A 19,100-nucleotide genomic window follows, 5' to 3' on the forward strand; every position below is an offset into this window, starting at 1 on the left:
TCTTAGACCCCTAATTACACAACTTTTAAGACCCTTGGACCCTATGACCCCAAAAACTACCAATATGAGACACTTGTCTCTGGTCTGAGAACAGTTTGACCCAAGAGATCCTGTGTGAGTGGCCCCCAGCCTAGGGTTTCATAATGGTTGACCCCAGGTTTCCATAATCCCCTGACTCCCAGAGTCCCCAAACTTGAATACCTAGTCACTACCCCTAGCTGGATACCATCTAAAGACTGCCTGTGTAAATGACCTCATATCTCTGGGAACTCTTTCCTAGCCCAGGTCACCATGATTTGAGTCTAGTTTACTGAGCCTGTGACTGTCTCTATACGTCCCCTCTTTAGTTTCCTCTAGACCATCCTTTCCTTCACCTTTTGACACCCTTCTTACTTCCTTAGCTTGCAGGTGTGATCCACGGGGCACAGTTCCAGGTGACACCCCCTGCGACCCTATCAGTGGTGACTGCTATTGTAAGCGTTTTGTCACTGGCCAGAACTGTCACCAGTGCCTGGTGAGCTCTTACCTTGACCTCAGACTCTTTTTCCATCCTGATCCTGGTCCTACCTAAAACCTAATTCCCAACCTAGAACCCTGTCTTTGGCCTTCAGCACTGAACTCTGAGCCATAATCCTTGTCCACAAGACCCTCAAACCCTTGACCATATATACTAACTCAACACTGTTACATTCCCTTTTGTAATAGCTTTTAAAGTTTATTCTTGAAAACTTAACACAAATGAAGCTATTCTGCTGTCTCAGTCAGTTTTCTCATCTTTACAAATGAGAAGGTTATACCTAGCAATCCCCATGGGCCCTCAGACATTCTGCATTCCTGTTTTTGGGTTTCTTCTAGCTCTGATATATGATGTCTTCTGTTCTTAGATTCCTTCTAGATCTGAAATTCTTTGCTCTGCACTCTGAGGGTCCTTTTAAGCATATGGTTTTTAAGGTTCTAAATAAGCTTTGGTTTTTTTCCCCCAAGATACCTTGTCTTCTCAAGTAGTAGTAGGATGCCTTCATGTGAATTATTATACAGAATAAGAAATCCACTCAGAGAGGGGACTTAGCTACGGTCACATGGCTAGTTTGTGGAAGAAACAGGTTTGTAAACCAGATTTCTTGCTTCCAAATCTAGCATTCTTTCTGCTAAGCCACACTGCTTCTAGATTAGTTTAAAAATATTTTCAATGTAGATCTTTTTACTGGAAAATTGAATTTAAATATCATCATACACTAAGTTGAAAGATGAACAAGTATTTTAAAGAAGGGAAATCAAAGGTACCTTCAGTACTATTATCACTAATCATATAACACTTGATTAACTCAGACCTGATTAGATCCTATCACTCTGAACTGGAAGGGATTTGGAGATCACCGAGTCCTACCCCTCTCATTCTATAGATGAGGAAACTGAGGCCCAGAAAGGGTGCATAATTTGGCCATTGTCAAGGAGATCCAGGATTTGAACCTATATTTTCCACCTCCAAAGGATGCCAGTACTCTTTTTAAAATTACTCTGAATATTTACTTTTGAGTCTTACTCTGTGACCTTCAGCACCTGGTTGGGAAAGAACTATGAATTCTCCATGGGTAAACTAGGGGGTTGTTCAAGATCATTTTTAAGGCTCTTTTCCTTTGAAAGGCCAATTGACACTGGCAGGTTCTAGGAGATCAGTCACCATTCCTAGGCCTGAATCTCTCTGTCTCTATCATAGCCAGGGACTTACTAATTAGAAGACTGATTAAAAGACCTTGTTTATCTCTTGTCTCTGGATCAGCTAGAAGGCCTCTGTGCTTCTGCTTTCCACCTGGCACAACTAGTGCCAATAAGGGATTCTATCTGATTGTTTTTCTCTTGATCATCCCTTACTCTCCCAAAGAACTAGCAGCACTCATCACAACACAGCTTTGTGTTTGTTAGCTTGAGACCAGGTTTAAAATTGCGTATAATAGTTCCCATAGACCTTCAGTCTCATCATTTTTTAAAGCCTCTTCCAGAGAGACTGGATTTTTGGAGAAATTTGTAGTGGGTTGGGATAAGTCATTCTAGTGCTCTCATAGGGGCTGGGAGAAAAAGGTAGGAAGAGGCCCACGGCAGTGGCAAGGATGGTGATCTTTGAGCTGCTGTAGGATGAAAATATGCTCTCTGCCATGTGGGCCCCATGGGAAAAACCCTGGTTGCTTTACCCTACTTATAGCTCTTTTTGAAAATAGACATTTTTTATCGACATTTAGACAGAAAACTTCACAAGATTTTTCTGAATTAGCAACCTCTGAGTACCACCCTCTGATGCCAAAACTGCTGATCCCTGATCATCTTGAGAGGCAGCATGGTGTACTTGGTATCAAATCCTGGGGTTTAGAAACAGGAGTTCCAGGTTTGACTTTGTATATCCTTGTGCAAATCATCTTAACTTCCCAGAGCCACAGTGGCCTTGTCTATAAACTGGGGATACTCATAGCCATATTTTCTACCTGGAGGGGATGCTGTGAGGATAGTTCTTTGTAAACTTTTAACTCCTTCAGGAATGTCAAATAATTTATGATTCTTCCCCTCCTTTCTCCCTGCAGCCAGAATTCTGGGGACTAAGCAATGACTTTACTGGTTGCCGGCCTTGTGACTGTGATTTTGGAGGAGCCTATAGCAACAGGTAGGGACTTGGTCAATAGGGTTTGGTCAAGAGCCTGGAAGCTAGAGGAAGGGGGGATTAGAGGCAGTGCCAGGGGCCAGCAATGGCAAATTCATTCTTTCCTTTTCTACTACATGGGTCACTAGGTGCTCATCAGGGGAAGGCCTTTGTCCTTGCCGCCCTCACTTACAAGGTCGGAACTGCCTTGAGCTCCAGTCTGGTTATTTCTGTGCAGCCCTGGACCAAGCCATAGCTGAGGCAGAGCTTGGGCAGAGACTCAAGCCCTCTGACCCACGGCTACCTGTGAGTATATGAGCTCCAAATATTGAACCTGAGAGAGGAAGAGATGGCAGAGGACAGGATCAATCAGAGAGGGCTTTCTGGAGGAGGATCTTGAATAAAAGATAATGAGTTTCTCACTATAGAAAGTCTCCAGATGAATGACCACCCATCAGGATGTTATGGAAGTAATTCCTGTTCTTGTATAGATTCCCAGGTGCCATTGGAGGACTCCACTGGCTTAGAGATTTTGTGAGGCTCTGAGCTAAATAATGGGAGAATTTGAAAAGGGGTAAAGAGGTGGGGTTGTTGGTATTTTGGAGTAGTAGCTGGACAAAGAAGATAGAAGCAACTCTAGCAGTGAGTATACAAGTAGGAGGAGACCTGGACCTTCAGCCCTGCTATCCTTCAGGGATCCCTTTTGCCTGATGCCACCCCCAACTGCCTGCCAACAACAGGACCCGTGCTGAAGAGGCTCAGACCCCGGCTCCGGCGCCAACGTAGCATCGCCTGCCCTCTCCCTATTACTCGTCGTGGACGTCACAGCCACCAACTATCCAAGGTGAAGAGTTGATGGGAAAGCTCTAGAGATGGGAGAAGGTTTTGAAACCAGAATGTACTAAGGGAGCTTCCTAGGGTAATAGGAAAAGAACAGACCTAAGCTCTATTCTTGAGGAGCTCCCAGTCTGTGGGGTGATAAAGCAGAGAGAGCCAGATTTTTCCTTGGAGGCCTCACAATTTAGAGGGAGGCATATTATTTCTGTCTTATTCCTAGGCTGCTGTGGAGCCCAAGCCTTGGGACAGGGGCCCTCATACCTCATCTTGGACAGGCTCTGGGTTTGCCAGGATTGAAGACAGGGCTGGTCTCATGCTCCAGGCTCCTTCAGTGCCACGAGCCATGGAGTATGACATTGTGCTACGTTATGAAGCTCAGGTCAGGCACAGGGACTGTTGGGGTGCTGGAGGAGCTGGGGGAATAGAGAGGGAATCTCTTTGACCCTTGGCCCTTTGGCACTTTCAGGCCCCTGAGGACTGGGAGGCCCTTGTCAGTGTACGAGCCTACTCTCTGCCCAGCAGCACTCGTTGTGCCAACGTGTTGCCCTCAGAGCAACTCTACCAGGTGGCCCTACCTCCCAGGCACAGGTATGAATTCAGTCAAGGGGGATCTAGAAAATTAGATGAATGCAAATATGGAAGAGACCAAGTAGCAAAGAACTGAAAGGGAAGGGTGAACATAGACATCAGCCTTGCATTAACGTTCCCTTTTCCCCCTAGAGCTGTGGTTCTATCTAGACCCTTCTGCTTTGAACCTGGAACCAGATACATGGTGACCTTGAGACTTCGTCGAGTGACAAGTACACGGGGCCTCGCTGGGGGAACCATTCTGCTAGACTCAGTGAGCTTTTTGAGACCCCTACCTCCCAATATTTTTGGTTCTCTAACACATCTCTTCATTCCACAAGGCTTCCCCTGAGCCCTACTGTTCCCAGTATTGGGTTCAGAGCACATTTAGCAGTTTTGAGATCTCCCAAACAGGAGTGACATTTGAAGGAAGGCCCTGTGGGAGCTGGGCTATCAGGCAAGGATTTATTTATAGCAAGTATAGGCTCACAGATCCAGAGCTGGAAGGGACTTCCAAGGTCATTTGTCCAACCTTCTCATTTTACTGGAAACTGAGGCCAGTCAGGTTTTTAGTGTCAATGCTGGGATTTCTTCCAAATCCTCTGACTCTTGTACACTTTGTATTCTTCTGTGCTGCCTCTCAGTTGGGCCATACAGGACAGCTAGGATTTGAAGACAAAGAAGGTAGGTAGCATTCTGGATAGGGGATTAAGGAGAGCAGGCAGAAATAAGTTTAGGATGAGGCAAGAGAGAGATGCTGGGGAGACAGTATGAGGGCACTGGGTTCCAGGAGTTCAGACTTACCTAGGAGTCAAAAATAAGTCACAAAAAATTCTTGATCAGTGACAAGGTTGGACTTGTGCTTTGACTGCTTTATAAAGGTTGAATCTGAGCATAGGGTGACGGCAGGCAACAGGGAGGCCAGTTAGGAGGCTTTTGTAATTATCCAGAAAGAGGCAGTAAGGACCTGGACTAGAATGATGACTTCCCTACATTTTGAGAAGAATGGATGGATAGGAAAGTACAAAGGTAGAATCAACAATTTTCAGCCCTAGGCTTATTGATAAAAAGGTAGACATCTTTCTCTCTCAGCCTTCCCTGCAGAACTTCCCTGTCTATAGCTGTCAATCACTCCTCAGACCTATTGAAGAAACACTGAGAAATCTTAGAAGACCCTAGGAATGTGTACATAGAATGAGCATATTTGTGGTCTAATTGGGCTGAAGTGGAGAATTACAGTTGGAATGAGGGACTGGCATTTATGATAGTATCTTGGGGACCCCCTGGTTTGTATGTGGCTGTGGAATTGGAAAAATGTATCTGTGAGTGGGAGATGAGAAAGGGGAAATGAGGTGAGAGTGAGCCAGAGGAGAGGAGTCGAGTCAATCTGAATTAATGCCAGGCTTTTTATTTTTATTTATTTATTTTCCTTTTAAATATTATTTTATTAGGTCATTTTAAACCATTATTCATTGGAAACAAAGATCATTTCCTCCCTCCCCCCTGCCACCCCTCCCATAGCCAGTGCATGATTCTTCTGGGTATCACATGTGTCCTTGATCTGAACCCATTTCCATGTTGTTGGTATTTGCATTAGGGTGTTCATTTAGAGTCTCTCCTCAGTCATATCCCCTCCACCTCTGTATTCAAGCAGTTGCCATTCCTCGGTGTTTTTACTCCCGTTTGTCCTCTGCTTGTGGGTGGTGGTTTTTTTCCTAGATCCCTGCAAATTGTTCAGGGATATTGCATTGACACTAATGGAGAAATCCATTACATTAGATTGTAGCACAGTGTGTCAGTCTCTGTGTACAATGTTCTCCTGGTTCTGCTCCTCTCACTCTGCATCACTTCCTGGAGATTGTTCCAGTCTCCATGGAATTCCTCCACTTTATTATTCCTTTTAGCACAATAGTATTCCATCACCAACATATACCACAATTTGTTCAGCCATTCCCCAATTGAAGGGCATCCCCCCATTTTCCAATTTTTGGCCACCACAAAGAGCGCAGCTATGAATATTCTTGTACTAGTCTTTTTCCTTATTATCTCTTTGGGGTACAAACCCAGCAGTGCTATGGCTGGATCAAAGGGCAGTCTTTTATCACCCTTTGGGCATAGTTCCAAATTGTCTTCCAGAATGGTTGGATCAGTTCACAACTTCACCAGCAATGAATTAATGCCTCATCCCCTCCAGCATTCATTACTTTCCTTTGCTGTCATGTTAGCCAATCTGCTAGGTGGGGGTGATACCTCAGAGTTGTTTTGATTTGCATTTCTCTGATTATACGAGATTTAGAACACTTTTTCATGTGCTTATTAGTAGTTTTGATTTCTTTATCTGAAAATTGCCTATTCATGTCCCTTGCCCATTTATCTATTGGAGAATGGCTTGATTTTTTTGTACAATTGATTTAGCTCTTTGTAAATTTGAGTAATTAGACCTTTGTCAGAGGTTTTTATTATGACGATTATCTCCCAATTTGTTGCTTCCCTTCTGATTTTAGTTACATTGGTTTTGTTTGTACAAAACCTTTTTGATTTGATGTAATCAAAATTATTTATTTTACATTTTGTGATTCTTTCTAAGTCTTACTTGGTTTTAAAATCTTTCCTGTCCCAAAGGTCTGACATGTATACTATTCTGTGTTCACCTAATTTACTTATAGTTTCCTTCTTTATGTTCAAGTCATTCACCCATTCTGAGTTTATCTTGGTGTAGGGCAATGGTTCTCAACCTCTCAATTTGTAGCAATGAGAATACATAATGTATATCAGGTATTTACATTCCGAATCATAACTGTAGCAAAATTACAGTTTTGAAGTAGCCACCAAAATAATTTTTTGGTTTGGGGTCACTGCAACATGAGGAACTGTATTGCGTGGTCACAGCATTAGAAAGGTTGAGAACCACTGGTGTAGGGTGTGAGGTGTTGATCCAGACCTAATCTCTTCCACACTATCTTCAAATTTTCCCAGCAGTTTTTATCAAATAGTGAATTTTTGTCCCAAAAGCTGGGGTCTTTGGATTTGTCATAGACTGTCTTGCTGAGGTCATTTACCCCAAGTCTATTCCACTGATCCTCCTTTCTGTCTCTTAGCCAGTACCAAATTGTTTTGATGACCACTGCTTTATAATATAGTTTGAGATCTGGGACTGCAAGGCCACCTTCCTTTGTGTTTTTTTTTTCATTATTTCCCTGTATATCCTTGATCCTTTGTTCTTCCAAATTAACTTTGTTATGGTTTTTTCTAATTCAGTAAAAAAGTTTTTTGGAAATTCAATGGGTATGGCACTAAATAGATAGATAAGTTTGGGTAGTGTGACAAGGAAATCACTTTTAAAAGACTGATATATATTAATTTAAGGTCACCAAGGAATTCAGCTATGTAATTCCTAAATGAAAACTCAAGTCAGCCGTCAACCTTTTATAGAGTTTAATTACAGACAAGAGGAAGAAAGGAATTAGAGATAGAGAGACAGAGGGAGAGAGAAAGGGGAGAGAAGGGAATAGGGCTTAAATACCCCTTCTGTTTAGGCTGAGCCAAAAGGCCCAAGCCCTTAGATAGCTGGGGCAAAGAAAAGAGATCAGTCCCTATTACTCACGTGACCAAAATGGAGAAACCGTCTCAGAGGCCTCCACCTCCAGCTTCTCAGAGCACCTCTCCAAACACCCAGAGCCAAAACTCTCCAACCACCCCCCAGTCCTCAGACCCCTTTCTCTTTAAGGAAACCATCCAAGTTCCCTCCCCTCAGTTCTCACATCTACCAATCACTGTCCATCATTTTCCCTGTGCCAATGGTGGCTCTAGCTTAACCCAGGACCGCCCAGAGGTCTGGGCTTTGCACATGTCTGTTGGAGGTTATATTCTCAAATAATTAAATTTTGATCTATGCTGCAGCCCTTCCTAAATCCTGTTAGGACTGAGTGGGATGGAAATTGTATTTTCCAAGACCTGATTCTGTCATTCCAAGTATCTCTATTGTATCAATTCTAAAATCAATCATGACTCCAAGAAATTCCTGTTCTGTGCTTAAGCATAGGTCAAAGCCCTTTCCATTGTTCAGCAAAAGGTTTCTGTCCTAAAGTAATCTTAAGTAGGGAGGAGAAGGAACCTCCCATGCCAATGGGGTTCACATTCCAATAGACTATCAGTAAGAAATTTTCCAAGTATGAAATTTCCCAATGGTGAAATTTCCAATATTTATAAGTCTAAGAAATTTTAAGGTTTACAGTAGGATGGCATTTTTATTATATTAACTCATCCTATCCATGAGCAGTTAATGTTTTTCCAATTGCTCAAGTCTAGTTTTAGTTGTGTGGAGAGTGTTTTGTAGTTGTGTTCATATAGTTCCTGTGTTTGTCTCAGCAGATAGATTCCTAAGTATTTTATATTATAGTCTAAGGTGATTTTTAATGGAATTTCTCTTTCTAATTCTTGCTGCTGAGATGTGTTGGAGATATATAGAAATGCTGATGACTTCTGTTGGTTGATTTTGTGTCTTGTAACTTTGCTAAAGTTGTTGATTATTTTCACTAGCTTTTTGGTTGATTCTCTAGGATTCTTTAAGTAGACCATCATGTCATCCGCAAAGAGTGACAGCTTGGTCTCCTCATTGTCAATTTTAATACCTTCAATTTCTTTTTCTTCTCTAATTGCTACTGCTAGTGTTTCTAGTACAATGTTGAATAATAGAGGTGATAATGGGCATCCTTATTTCACTCCTGATCTTATTGGGAATGAATCTAGTTTATCCCCATTGCAGATGATGTTTGCTGATGGTTTTAGATATATACTGTTTATTATTTTTGGGAAAGACCCTTCTATTCCTATGCTTTCTAGTGTTTTTAATAGGAATGGGTGTTGTATTTTATCAAAGGCTTTTTCTGCGTCTATTGAGATAATCATGTGGTTTTTGTTGGATTGCTTGTTGATATGTTCAGTTATGTGGATGGTTTTCCTAATATTGAACCATCCTTGCATTCCTGGTATAAATCCTACTTGATCATAGTGAATGACCCTCCTGATCACTTGCTGAAGTCTTTTTGCTAGTATTCTATTTAAGATTTTTGCATCTATGTTCATTAGGGAGATTGGTCTGTAGTTTTCTTTCTCCATTTTTGGCCTGCCTGGCTTTGGAATCAGTACCATATTTGTGTCATAGAAGGAATTTGGTAGCACTCCCTCTTTGCATATTATGTCAAATAGTTTGTATAGTATTGGGATTAGCTATTCTTTGAATGTTTGATCGAATTCACTTGTGAATCCATCTGGCCCTGGGGATTTTTTCTTAGGGAATTCTTAGATGGCCTGTTGGATTTCTATTTCTGATATGGGATTATTTAAGAATTCTATTTCTTCTTTTGTTAGTCTAGGCAATTTATATTTTTGTAAATATTCGTCCATATCACCTAGATTGTCATATTTATTGCCATATAATTGGGCAAAAAAGTTTTTAATGATTGCCTTAATTTCCTCTTCATTGGAGGTAAGATCCCCCTTTTCATCTATGATACTGTTAATTTGCTTTTCTTCTTTCCTTTTTTTTTAAATTAGATTGACCAGTACTTTGTCTATTTTGTTTGTTTTTTCAAAATACAGCTTCGAGTCTTATTTATTAGTTCAATAGTTCTATCACTTTCAATTTTATTAATTTCTCCCTTAATTTTTAGGATCTCTCATTTGGTTTTCTTCTGGGGGGTTTTAGTTTGATCGCTTTCAAGTTTTTTGATTTGCATGTCCAATTCATTGATCTTTGCCCTCCTTAATTTGTTAATATATGCACTCAGGGATATGAATTTTCCTCTGAGTACTGCTTTGGCTGCATCCCATAAGGTTTGAAAGGATGTCTCACCATTGTCATTTTCTTCAATGAAATTATTAATTGTTTCTATGATTTGTTCTCTAACCGATTTTGGAGTATCATATTATTTAATTTCCAGTTGATTTTTAATTTGGTTCTTCATGTTACTGATCATTATTTTTATTGCCTTGTGATCTGAAAAGGTTGCATTTATTATTTCTGCTTTTCTGCATTTGTTTGCCATGTTTTTATGACCTAGTACATGGTCAGTCTTTGAATGTGCCATGTGCTGCTGAAAAGAAAATGTATTCCTTTTTGTCCCTATTTATTTTTCTCCATATATCTATTAACTCTAATTTTTCTAATATTCCATTCACATCTTTCACCTCTTTCCTATTTATTTTTTTATTTGATTTACCTAAATTTGATAGTGGTTGGTTCAGGTCTCCCACTAATATAGTTTTGCCATCTTTTTCCTCCTTCAATTCTCCTAGTTTCTCCATTAGAAATTTAGGTGCTATACCATTTGGTGCATACATGTTGATTAGTGATATTTCCTCATTGTCTATACTCCCTTTTATCAGGATGCATTTACCTTCCCTATCCCTTTTAATCAGGTCTATTTTTACTTTGGCTCTGTCAGATATCATGATTGCAACTCCTGCCTTCTTTCTATCAATTGAGGCCCAATAGATCTTACTCCAACCTTTAATTCTGACCTTGTGTGTCCCGCCTCATGTGTGTTTCTTGAAGACAACATATGGTAAGGTTTTGGATTCTAATCCACTCTCCTATTCGTCTATGTTTTATGGGTGAGTTCATCCCATTCACGTTCAAAGTTATGATTGTCAATTGTGACTTCCCTGGCATTTTGATCTCCTCCCCTAATTCTGACCTTTCTTCTTTTGCCATAACCTTTTAAACCAGTGGTTTACTTTAAATCAGTCCCCCTAGTCCCCTCCCTTGATATGCTTCCCTTTCTAGCCCCTCCCTTTTTGTTCCCTTCTTTTTTTAAACATTTTTTATTTTTTTAGGGTCTGTTAATTTCCCTCCCCCCTCTCCTTCCCTCCATCCTTCTACTCCCTCTCCCTTACCCCCCTTAATTTTCCCTTCTCCCTTACCCTGTTGGATAAGATAGAATTCAAGATCCCAATGGATCTAGATGCTCTTCCCTCTCAGATTTGATTTCACTGAGAGTAAGGTTTAAGTAGTACCAATTATCACTCTCTTCCTCTCCTTTTTATTAGAGAATTCTTCTCTTCCCCTTCCCATGTGTATCTTTGTGTGACAAGGATTATTATATTTAATTTATTTCTATTTCTTCAAGTATATCTTGATACCATCATCGATTCCCCCCTCCCTTTTTCTTTCTTTTTCCCCCCTTTCTCCATATCATCTTTATGCCCTAATCTTTCCCTGTGAGTGATTCTTCTAATTACTCTAATAATGCATACAATTTTTGAGAATTACACATAACATTTCCCCCACATATTAATTTATATAATTTGATCTAAATGTAGACCTTATAGAAGAGAGTTTGAATAAAAGGAAAAAAAACACATTTTTCTCCTTTTCCCTTTCTTTCATATTTCCCTTTTCATGTTTCTCTTGCTCTTTGTGTTTGGATATCAAACTTTCCACTGAGTTCTGGTCTTTTCTTTACAAATACTTGGAAATCTATTTTGTTGAATGCCCATACTTTCCCCTGGAAGTATGTAGTGTGAGATTTAAATGGTTGATGTCTTAAACTGTAGTGGTTAAAATAGTGGACGATATAAATTGTGATAGATATAAAAGAGGATGAGTAAGTTTGACCGCAGAAATATGTTTCAGTACAGTGTTTTGGGTTTAAAATCAAATATAAGATGGTCGCCAGGGAAATATTCCCAATTATTCAAATACCCAAGTCAGTTGGGTTTTATAGAGATTTTAATTAACAATACAATGAGTAATCAAAGAAAGAGAGAGAGAGTAAGAAAGGAATAAGTATGAAGGGCGTCAAGCCAATATGGCCTAGACCTGAGTCTTAAAAGAGAAATCAGTCAGTTTTTTATAACTCACCATAAGATCTGTCTAAGTAAGGATTTCTAATGACACCAGGCCAGCAGCATCTCAGCTGCTTTCACCAGCTCCCTCTTCCATTTGAATGTTTCAGAATCAGTCTCCTCAGAATGAGTCTCTCCAATCTGAATGTTTCAGAATGACTTCCCAGCTCTTCCTGAGCTCTTATTTTTAAGGGCAAAATCTTCTCTGTCACCTCCCCTAAGTCCTTACATCTACCAATCACTGTAGATGTTTCTAAAGGACCGCCCATTTTGAATTCACAGCTGAGTAGTTTTAATCTCTTTAGTAAGTCAGGAAAAAATGCTGCTGTGTCTACAAATTTCATTAGAAAAAACCTCTGAATAAGTTATCACCCTTTTAGGTTTATGTAGTTTACAAGTTGCCCCACCTTTATAGGTACTTAGTATCCCATTGTATCAATTCTAAAACAGTCATGACTCAAAGAATTTCCTGTCCCTTCCATAAGCATGGATCAAAGTACTTTTCATTGTTCTCAAGGACCTCTCTGTCCTAAAGCAGTCCTAAGTAGGGTGGAGTAGGGATATTCCCAAGGCAAGGAGCCCCCACACTCAAGTAGAGTTCTCACCATCTGCTAGGGAATTTTTTTAAGTAGAAGATTCCCCAATGGGGGAAACCCCTAACATTCATAAGTCTGAGAAATTTTGAGGTTTACAGTAGTCAGTTTTGATGGATAGCTGATTCTTGGTTGAAGACCCAGCTCTCTTGCCTTTCTGAATATCGTGTTCCAGGCCTTGCGGTCGTTCAGTGTGGAAGTTGCCAGGTCTTGTGTGATCCTGATTGGAGCTCCTTGGTATCTGAATTGTTTCTTTCTGGCTTCTTGTAGGATTCTCTCCTTAGCTTGAAAGCTTTGGAATTTGGCAATTACATTCCTGGGAGTTATCTTTTGGGTATTTAGTGTAGAGGGTATTCTTTGAACTTTTTCAATGTCTATTTTATCCCCTTGTTCTATAATCTCAGGATAGTTTTCTTGGATGATATCTTGTATTATGATGTCAAGATTCCTGTTTATTTCTGGCTTTTCAGGTATACCAATGATTCTCAGATTGTTTCTTCTTCCTCTGTTTTTCTGATCTGTCACCTTGTCAGTGAGATATTTTATTTTTTCTTCTAATTTGTTAATTTTTTGACTTTGCTTTATTAATTCTTGCTGTTTTGCAAGATCATTGTCTTCCAGTTGCCTAATTCTGGTCTTTAAAGTCTGGTTTTCCATTTCAGTTTGGTCTTTCCTGCTTTTTGAGGCTTCCAGCTGTTTCTCCAATTGGGAGTTCTTGTCTCTCAGATTGTTAAATTCTTGTTGCATTATTTCCCATTTTTCCTGCCAGAAGGCTTCCATCTTTTTGATAACCTCCAATTTAAATTCTTCAAGAGCTTGTGTACAATTTCCATTTCTTTTGGAAGGTTTTGGAGCATTTATTTGGGTTTCCTCTTCTGCTATTACCTCTGTATTCTGTATTTTTCCTCCATAAAAACTATCCAAAGTCAACCTCTTCTTTTTGCTTTTCTTGGTGTTTGGAAGTTGTTCCTGGGTACTGTTTGCCATCTCTATGGTTTTCCCTTCCCTTTTCCAGTCAGGAATCTCAGTGAGGAGAGCTAGCTCTCTGTATATGGATCTAATGCTCAAGGCTTTTTGCCTTGGGCCAACTCTCAATTCTCCACAGCTGGGCTATCTTCCCAGGGGAGCCCAAGGTCTGCCCTCCCCTGCCTGCCGACATTTCAGGTGTTACTGCTCTCAGGGGTGAGTCCTTGGTGGTCTTAGTTAACTCCCAAGACCTATAGGTGCCCCTTGCTCACTTCAGGGATGCACTTCACACACTCGTTGATTATGGTGTGCTGGTTCTGAGCGCCCAAGGTCTGAGCTCCCCTTGCCTGCCTGCTGGGGTTTTGGGTGTTACTGATCTCAGGGGTAAGTCCTTGGTGGTCTTAGTAGCTCCCCAGACCTGGAACTGCCTGTTGCTCACTCCTGGTGAACCCCTCCCTCACTCATTGGTTCTGGCACGCTGACTTTAACTCTGGCTCCATAGGTGTGGGGGGGAAAGTAGGTCCGATCAGGTTTGGATGGGAGCTTTTTTGTTCCCTTATAGTGTGGAAATGCCCATATCCCACATACCTTCAGTGCTGCTCCCTGCTGTAGATTCCCTCCGTTCTTATGAGGATGGTTTTTTGGGAGTCTTTTGAGGTCATCTGTATCATTGGGTCTGAGGAAGGGAAGCAAGCTGTGTCTAATCTGCTGCCATGCTTACCCAGAAGTCAATGTATTTTTTTTAAACAGAAAGATTCTGCTTATTTATTTCCAACAAACATCCAGAAGCTACAAGGCTTTCTACCAGTTCAAAAAGTTTCCAGATCAATGATACTTATAGGTTCTCAACCACAAGATCATCCCAAGCAAAACTCCAGTCCTTCACTGAAATGCTCAACTCCTGAACTGAGTGCAGAGACCCAGCTCCTCCAACTAACTCCAAACTCCAACCTCCATGGTGAACTCCAGTGCCGGACTTTTTAGCTGGGTCTTCATAGCAGAGAGTTGGCTTCTGTTATAAATCCTAAATCTTCCCTTTCATATTGAGCAATGGCAGTATTGGGGAGTTGTGATGAGATGGCTTATCAGTTTCTATGTCAGAATATTATGTTTCTGAGCTCCCCTGTAGTCTCTGCAAAGGAAGAGAGGAAGCCCTTGAACCCTTGAGCCACAAGGTTGATTGCTTGCCATTGAAAAGAACCTTAAGGATAAGTCTTAGGAAAAACTGATTGGTTGTGGGGATGATGATGGAGAATGATGAGTCAGTAATTACTCTGAGCTTTTGAGTTTAGATGAAGAGGACCAGAGTGATGTAAACCTTAAAATTTCTTAGACTTATAAATGTTGGAAATTTCACCATTGGGAAATTTCATACTTGAAAAATTTCCTATTGATAGTGGGAACTCTATTGGAATGTGAACCCCATTGGCATGGGATGTTCCTCCTCCTCCCTACTTAAGATTACTTTAGGACAGAAACCTTTTGCTGAACAATGGAAAGGGCTTTGACCTATGCTTAAGCATAGAACAGGAAGTTCTTTGAGTCATGATTGATTTTAGAATTGATACAATAGAGATACTTGGAATGACAGAACCAGGTCTTGGAAAATACAATTTCCACCCCACTCAGTCCTAACAGGATTTAGGAAGGGCTGCAGCAAAGGATCAAGATTTAATTATTGAGAATATAACCTTCAACAGACATGTGCAAAGCCACAGACCTCTGGGCGGTCCTGGGTTAAGCTAGAGCCACCATTGGCACAGGGAAGACATGGACAGTGATTGGTAGATGTGAGAACTGAGGGGAGGGAACTTGGATGGTTTCCTTAAAGATAGCGGGGTCTGATGACTAGGTGTGGTTGGTTGGAGAGGTTTTGCTCTGAGAGGTTGTACTCTGAGAAGCTTGCTCTGAAGGAAGCTGGAGGTGGAGGCCCCTGAGACTGTTTCTCCATTTTGGTCACGTGAGTGATAGGGACTGATCTCTTTTCTTTGCCTCAGCTATCTAAGGGCTTGGGCCTTTTGGCCCAGCCTAAACAGAAGGGGTATTTAAGCCCTATTCCCTTCTCTCCCCTTTCTCTCTCCCTCTCTCTCTCTATCTCTAATACCTTTCTTCATCTTGTTTGTAATTAAACTCCATAAAAGGTTGACTGCTGACTTGAGTTTTCATTTAGGAATTACATAGCTGAATTCCTTGGCGACCTTAAATTAATATATATCAGTCTTTTAAAGTGATTTCCTTGTCACAGTGATTCCCTCAAAGATACATCTAGGTGGAGAATCAATTTAATTCTTAGGTTACCATGTACCTACTACATTCAAAGCTTTCTACTTTGCACTGGGAATACAAGGAGTAAAAAGAAAGGAGAGGGGGAAGGTAAGTGGTTCAGTGGATAGAAAGCCACACCTAAAGATGAGAGATCCTGAGTTCAACTGTAAACTCTTGGACACTATTTAGCTGTCTGACCCTGGGCAAGTCAAAACCCCAATTGCTTAGTCCTCAATGCTCTTCTGCCTTGGAACCAATCCTTAGTATTGATGATTCTAAGATAGAAGGTAAGGGGGAAGAAGAAGAAAGGAATATTGGGGAGATTCAACATATGCTTAAATAAATATAAGGCTAGGGAAAATGTAAAACAGACCAAAGCAAGATCCAAATAAAATTCTCCAGAAAATTGGATGAGGGAGAGATTGCTTTAAATTGTTAAATTGAGGGTATTAAGATAATTTGAAATTGAAGTACCTAGACTGGAGATTCAAAGAAGAAAGGGCCAGGGTGAGGACAGATGTTCTAGGAATATGTGAATTCAGGGACATAAGAAGAGAGGTGGAGATTGAGCCACTAGTGATTGGTCCAGTTTGGCTGGAATGTAAAGTCCAGGTATGGAGGTAGAGATATGGGAGTGTGACAAGGAAATCACTTTAAAAGACTGATATATATTAATTTAAGGTCGCCAAGGAATTCAGCTATGTAATTCCTAAATGAAAACTCAAGTCAGCAGTCAACCTTTTATGGAGTTTAATTACAAATAGGAGGAAGAAAGGTATTAGAGAGAGAGAGGGAGAGAGAAAGGGGAGAGAAGGGAATAGGGCTTAAATACCCCTTCTGTTTAGGCTGGGCCAAAAGGCCCAAGCCCTTAGATAGCTGAGGCAAAGAAAAGAGATCAGTCCCTATCACTCACGTGACCAAAATGGAGAAACAGTCTCAGGGGCCTCCACCTCCAGCTTCCATCAGAGCAAGCTTCTCAGAGTACAACCTCTCAGAGCAAAACCTCTCCAACCAACCACACCTAGTCCTCAGACCCCTCTCTCTTTAAGGAAACCATCCAAGTTCCCTCCCCTCAGTTCTCACATCTACCAATCACTGTCCATGTCTTCCCTGTGCCAATGGTGGCTCTAGCTTAACCCAGGACCGCCCAGAGGTCTGTGGCTTTGCACATGTCTGTTGAAGGTCATATTCTCAAATAATTAAATCTTGATCCTTTGCTGCAGCCCTTCCTAAATCCTGTTAGGACTGAGTGGGGTGGAAATTGTATTTTCCAAGACCTGGTTCTGTCATTCCAAGTATCTCTATTGTATCAATTCTAAAATCAATCATGACTCAAAGAACTTCCTGTTCTATGCTTAAGCATAGGTCAAAGCCCTGTCCATTGTTCAGCAAAAGGTTTCTGTCCTAAAGTAATCTTAAGTAGGGAGGAGGAGGAACATCCCATGCCAATGGAGTTCACATTCCAATAGACTATCAGTAAGAAATTTTTCAAGTATGAAATTTCCCAATGGTGAAATTTCCAACATTTATAAGTCTAAGAAATTTTAAGGTTTACAATCCCCCCTGATGATCATTGGGAGACTAGTCTCCCCATTGATCATTTAACATAATCATTTTGTAGTTCTAAATGCACTTCTAACTATAGATATACGCAATATTCAATTTTCTAAGAGAAATTAGAATAGTGAGAGAGGAAATAGAAAAGAAAAGAAAGCAAAACCAATGTTTTGCTAGGTGCATTGACAGAAAGCCAAATTAGGGGCAGTCCCTTTTGGCATAAATGTGTACAATTACAATAAATGTTCAATCAAAAGTTCAGTCCAATCAATCACATCCAAAGTTCATTCTTGATCTTCTTGATGAAGTGTAGGTTTTTGGCATCTTTCTGCAACAGTTCATTCTCTGGATATAAAAGTTTTCAAGCTTCTTTCTTGAAGATCTTTTCTCAAACAATCAGAATCTTTGATTTTTTTTTTATAACAGTAAAATCTTAAACAAAATTTAAAATTCTTGGATTTTTATAAAAATACAATCTCAAACAAAAAAAAATTCAAAAATAAAAAAATTCTTAGATTTTAAATTAAAATACAATCCCCCCCTGAAGTAAGTATTAAAAAATATCAAGTTTAGCTCAGAATGCAATGTTCAGTTATGGGGGTATATGTGTCAATTATCAAAAGAATAGAAAAATAATCAAAGACATAAGAAAAATTCAAAATAGGCCTTGTATAGGTCCAGTTTAAAGTAATTTCTATCCCACAAGTATGTAGGACAGGATGCAGTAATATTTCACTTAGCCATTTGTAGCCAAGACTATAGGAAGTTGCCATAATATAAGAAGAAAAGAATTAGAATTCTATTTTGATGGGGAAATGTCATTCCTTCATCTGATTTTTTTTTTCATTCAGGGATATAGGGAGCCAGCATGATAGTCAAGCTTTGTACTTGTTTAAGTACTTCGTAAAGAGTGTAGATACAAGGAAGTCCTACGACTTAAACATAAGTTAAGAGTCGCAACCTTGAGTCTCACTTTAATATTTCTTGTGTGCTCTGTTGGCACTATCCAGGTTTAGTCTGTGCTCCTTGTTTTTATCCCTTTTCCTGGAATCAGACACAAACATTAATCACAGTCCTATAATATTTTATCAATAAATGGCAGGTTCCCATAGTTTAAAGCTTTTAGGCATATATTGATATTATAGCAAGAGTATATATATTAACTTGTATTACTGCAGGAAAAAAAATAATATTAATATTAATTATGTGTACCTTCAGTACAAAAAATGAGAAAAAAATCAAATATTCTGATAAAAAATAAAAGAAAAGAAATAAGAAAAATAAGAAAAAAATCAGTAATTCAATATATTCTTGAAAAAACAGCATCCATTTGTCTATGGATTATTATCTCCAATTCATATGATAAGATACAGTCAATCAGTTCATATGATAGGATAGAGTCAATCAGTCTCAGCAGAAGATGCTTTCTTCACATGGGAGCAGTGAATCCAAGAGTCCCTTTCTCCAATCTTTATAGATGTTGGAGTAGTTAATAATATTTGGAATGGACCTTCCCATGAAGGTTGAGTTGCTCCAGATCACTTGAAATTCTTGATATAAACTTTATCTCCTGGGTTCAGGTCATGCAGAGAAAAGTCTAATGGTCCAGCTTGTACTGCAGCTCCGGATTCATGAAGTTCACGTAGTTTGTGCTGTAACTCCTGTATATAGGAAGCAATAGTAATATCTCCCCCTAATAGCGATGTATAAGCCAGGGAGAAAGGCTTAGCCTGTATAGGCGGATGTCCAAAAAGCATCTCAAATGGTGAAATATGTAAGTCTCCTCTAGGCCTGCTTCTAAGATAAAATAGGGCCAGAGGGAGAATTTCAGGCCATTT

At 40.0% G+C, this 19,100-nt stretch overlaps 1 protein-coding gene across 1 annotated transcript in view; it reads left to right on the plus strand.

Annotated features, from left to right (window-relative positions):
- The window catches only part of LOC100619627 (laminin subunit beta-2-like), a 51,378-nt gene that overhangs the window by 6,213 nt on the left and 26,065 nt on the right, over positions 1 to 19,100 (plus strand). Inside the window, exons 12-18 of the mRNA XM_056805074.1 lie at positions 402 to 514; positions 2,574 to 2,653; positions 2,779 to 2,935; positions 3,324 to 3,473; positions 3,687 to 3,845; positions 3,933 to 4,054; positions 4,187 to 4,307. Of these exons, the coding sequence (XP_056661052.1) occupies positions 402 to 514; positions 2,574 to 2,653; positions 2,779 to 2,935; positions 3,324 to 3,473; positions 3,687 to 3,845; positions 3,933 to 4,054; positions 4,187 to 4,307 (902 nt within the window). The remainder of the gene's footprint in view (positions 1 to 401; positions 515 to 2,573; positions 2,654 to 2,778; positions 2,936 to 3,323; positions 3,474 to 3,686; positions 3,846 to 3,932; positions 4,055 to 4,186; positions 4,308 to 19,100) is intronic.

The sequence above is a fragment of the Monodelphis domestica genome, chromosome 7 (assembly GCF_027887165.1).
Source record: "Monodelphis domestica isolate mMonDom1 chromosome 7, mMonDom1.pri, whole genome shotgun sequence".
NCBI lineage: Eukaryota > Metazoa > Chordata > Mammalia > Didelphimorphia > Didelphidae > Monodelphis > Monodelphis domestica.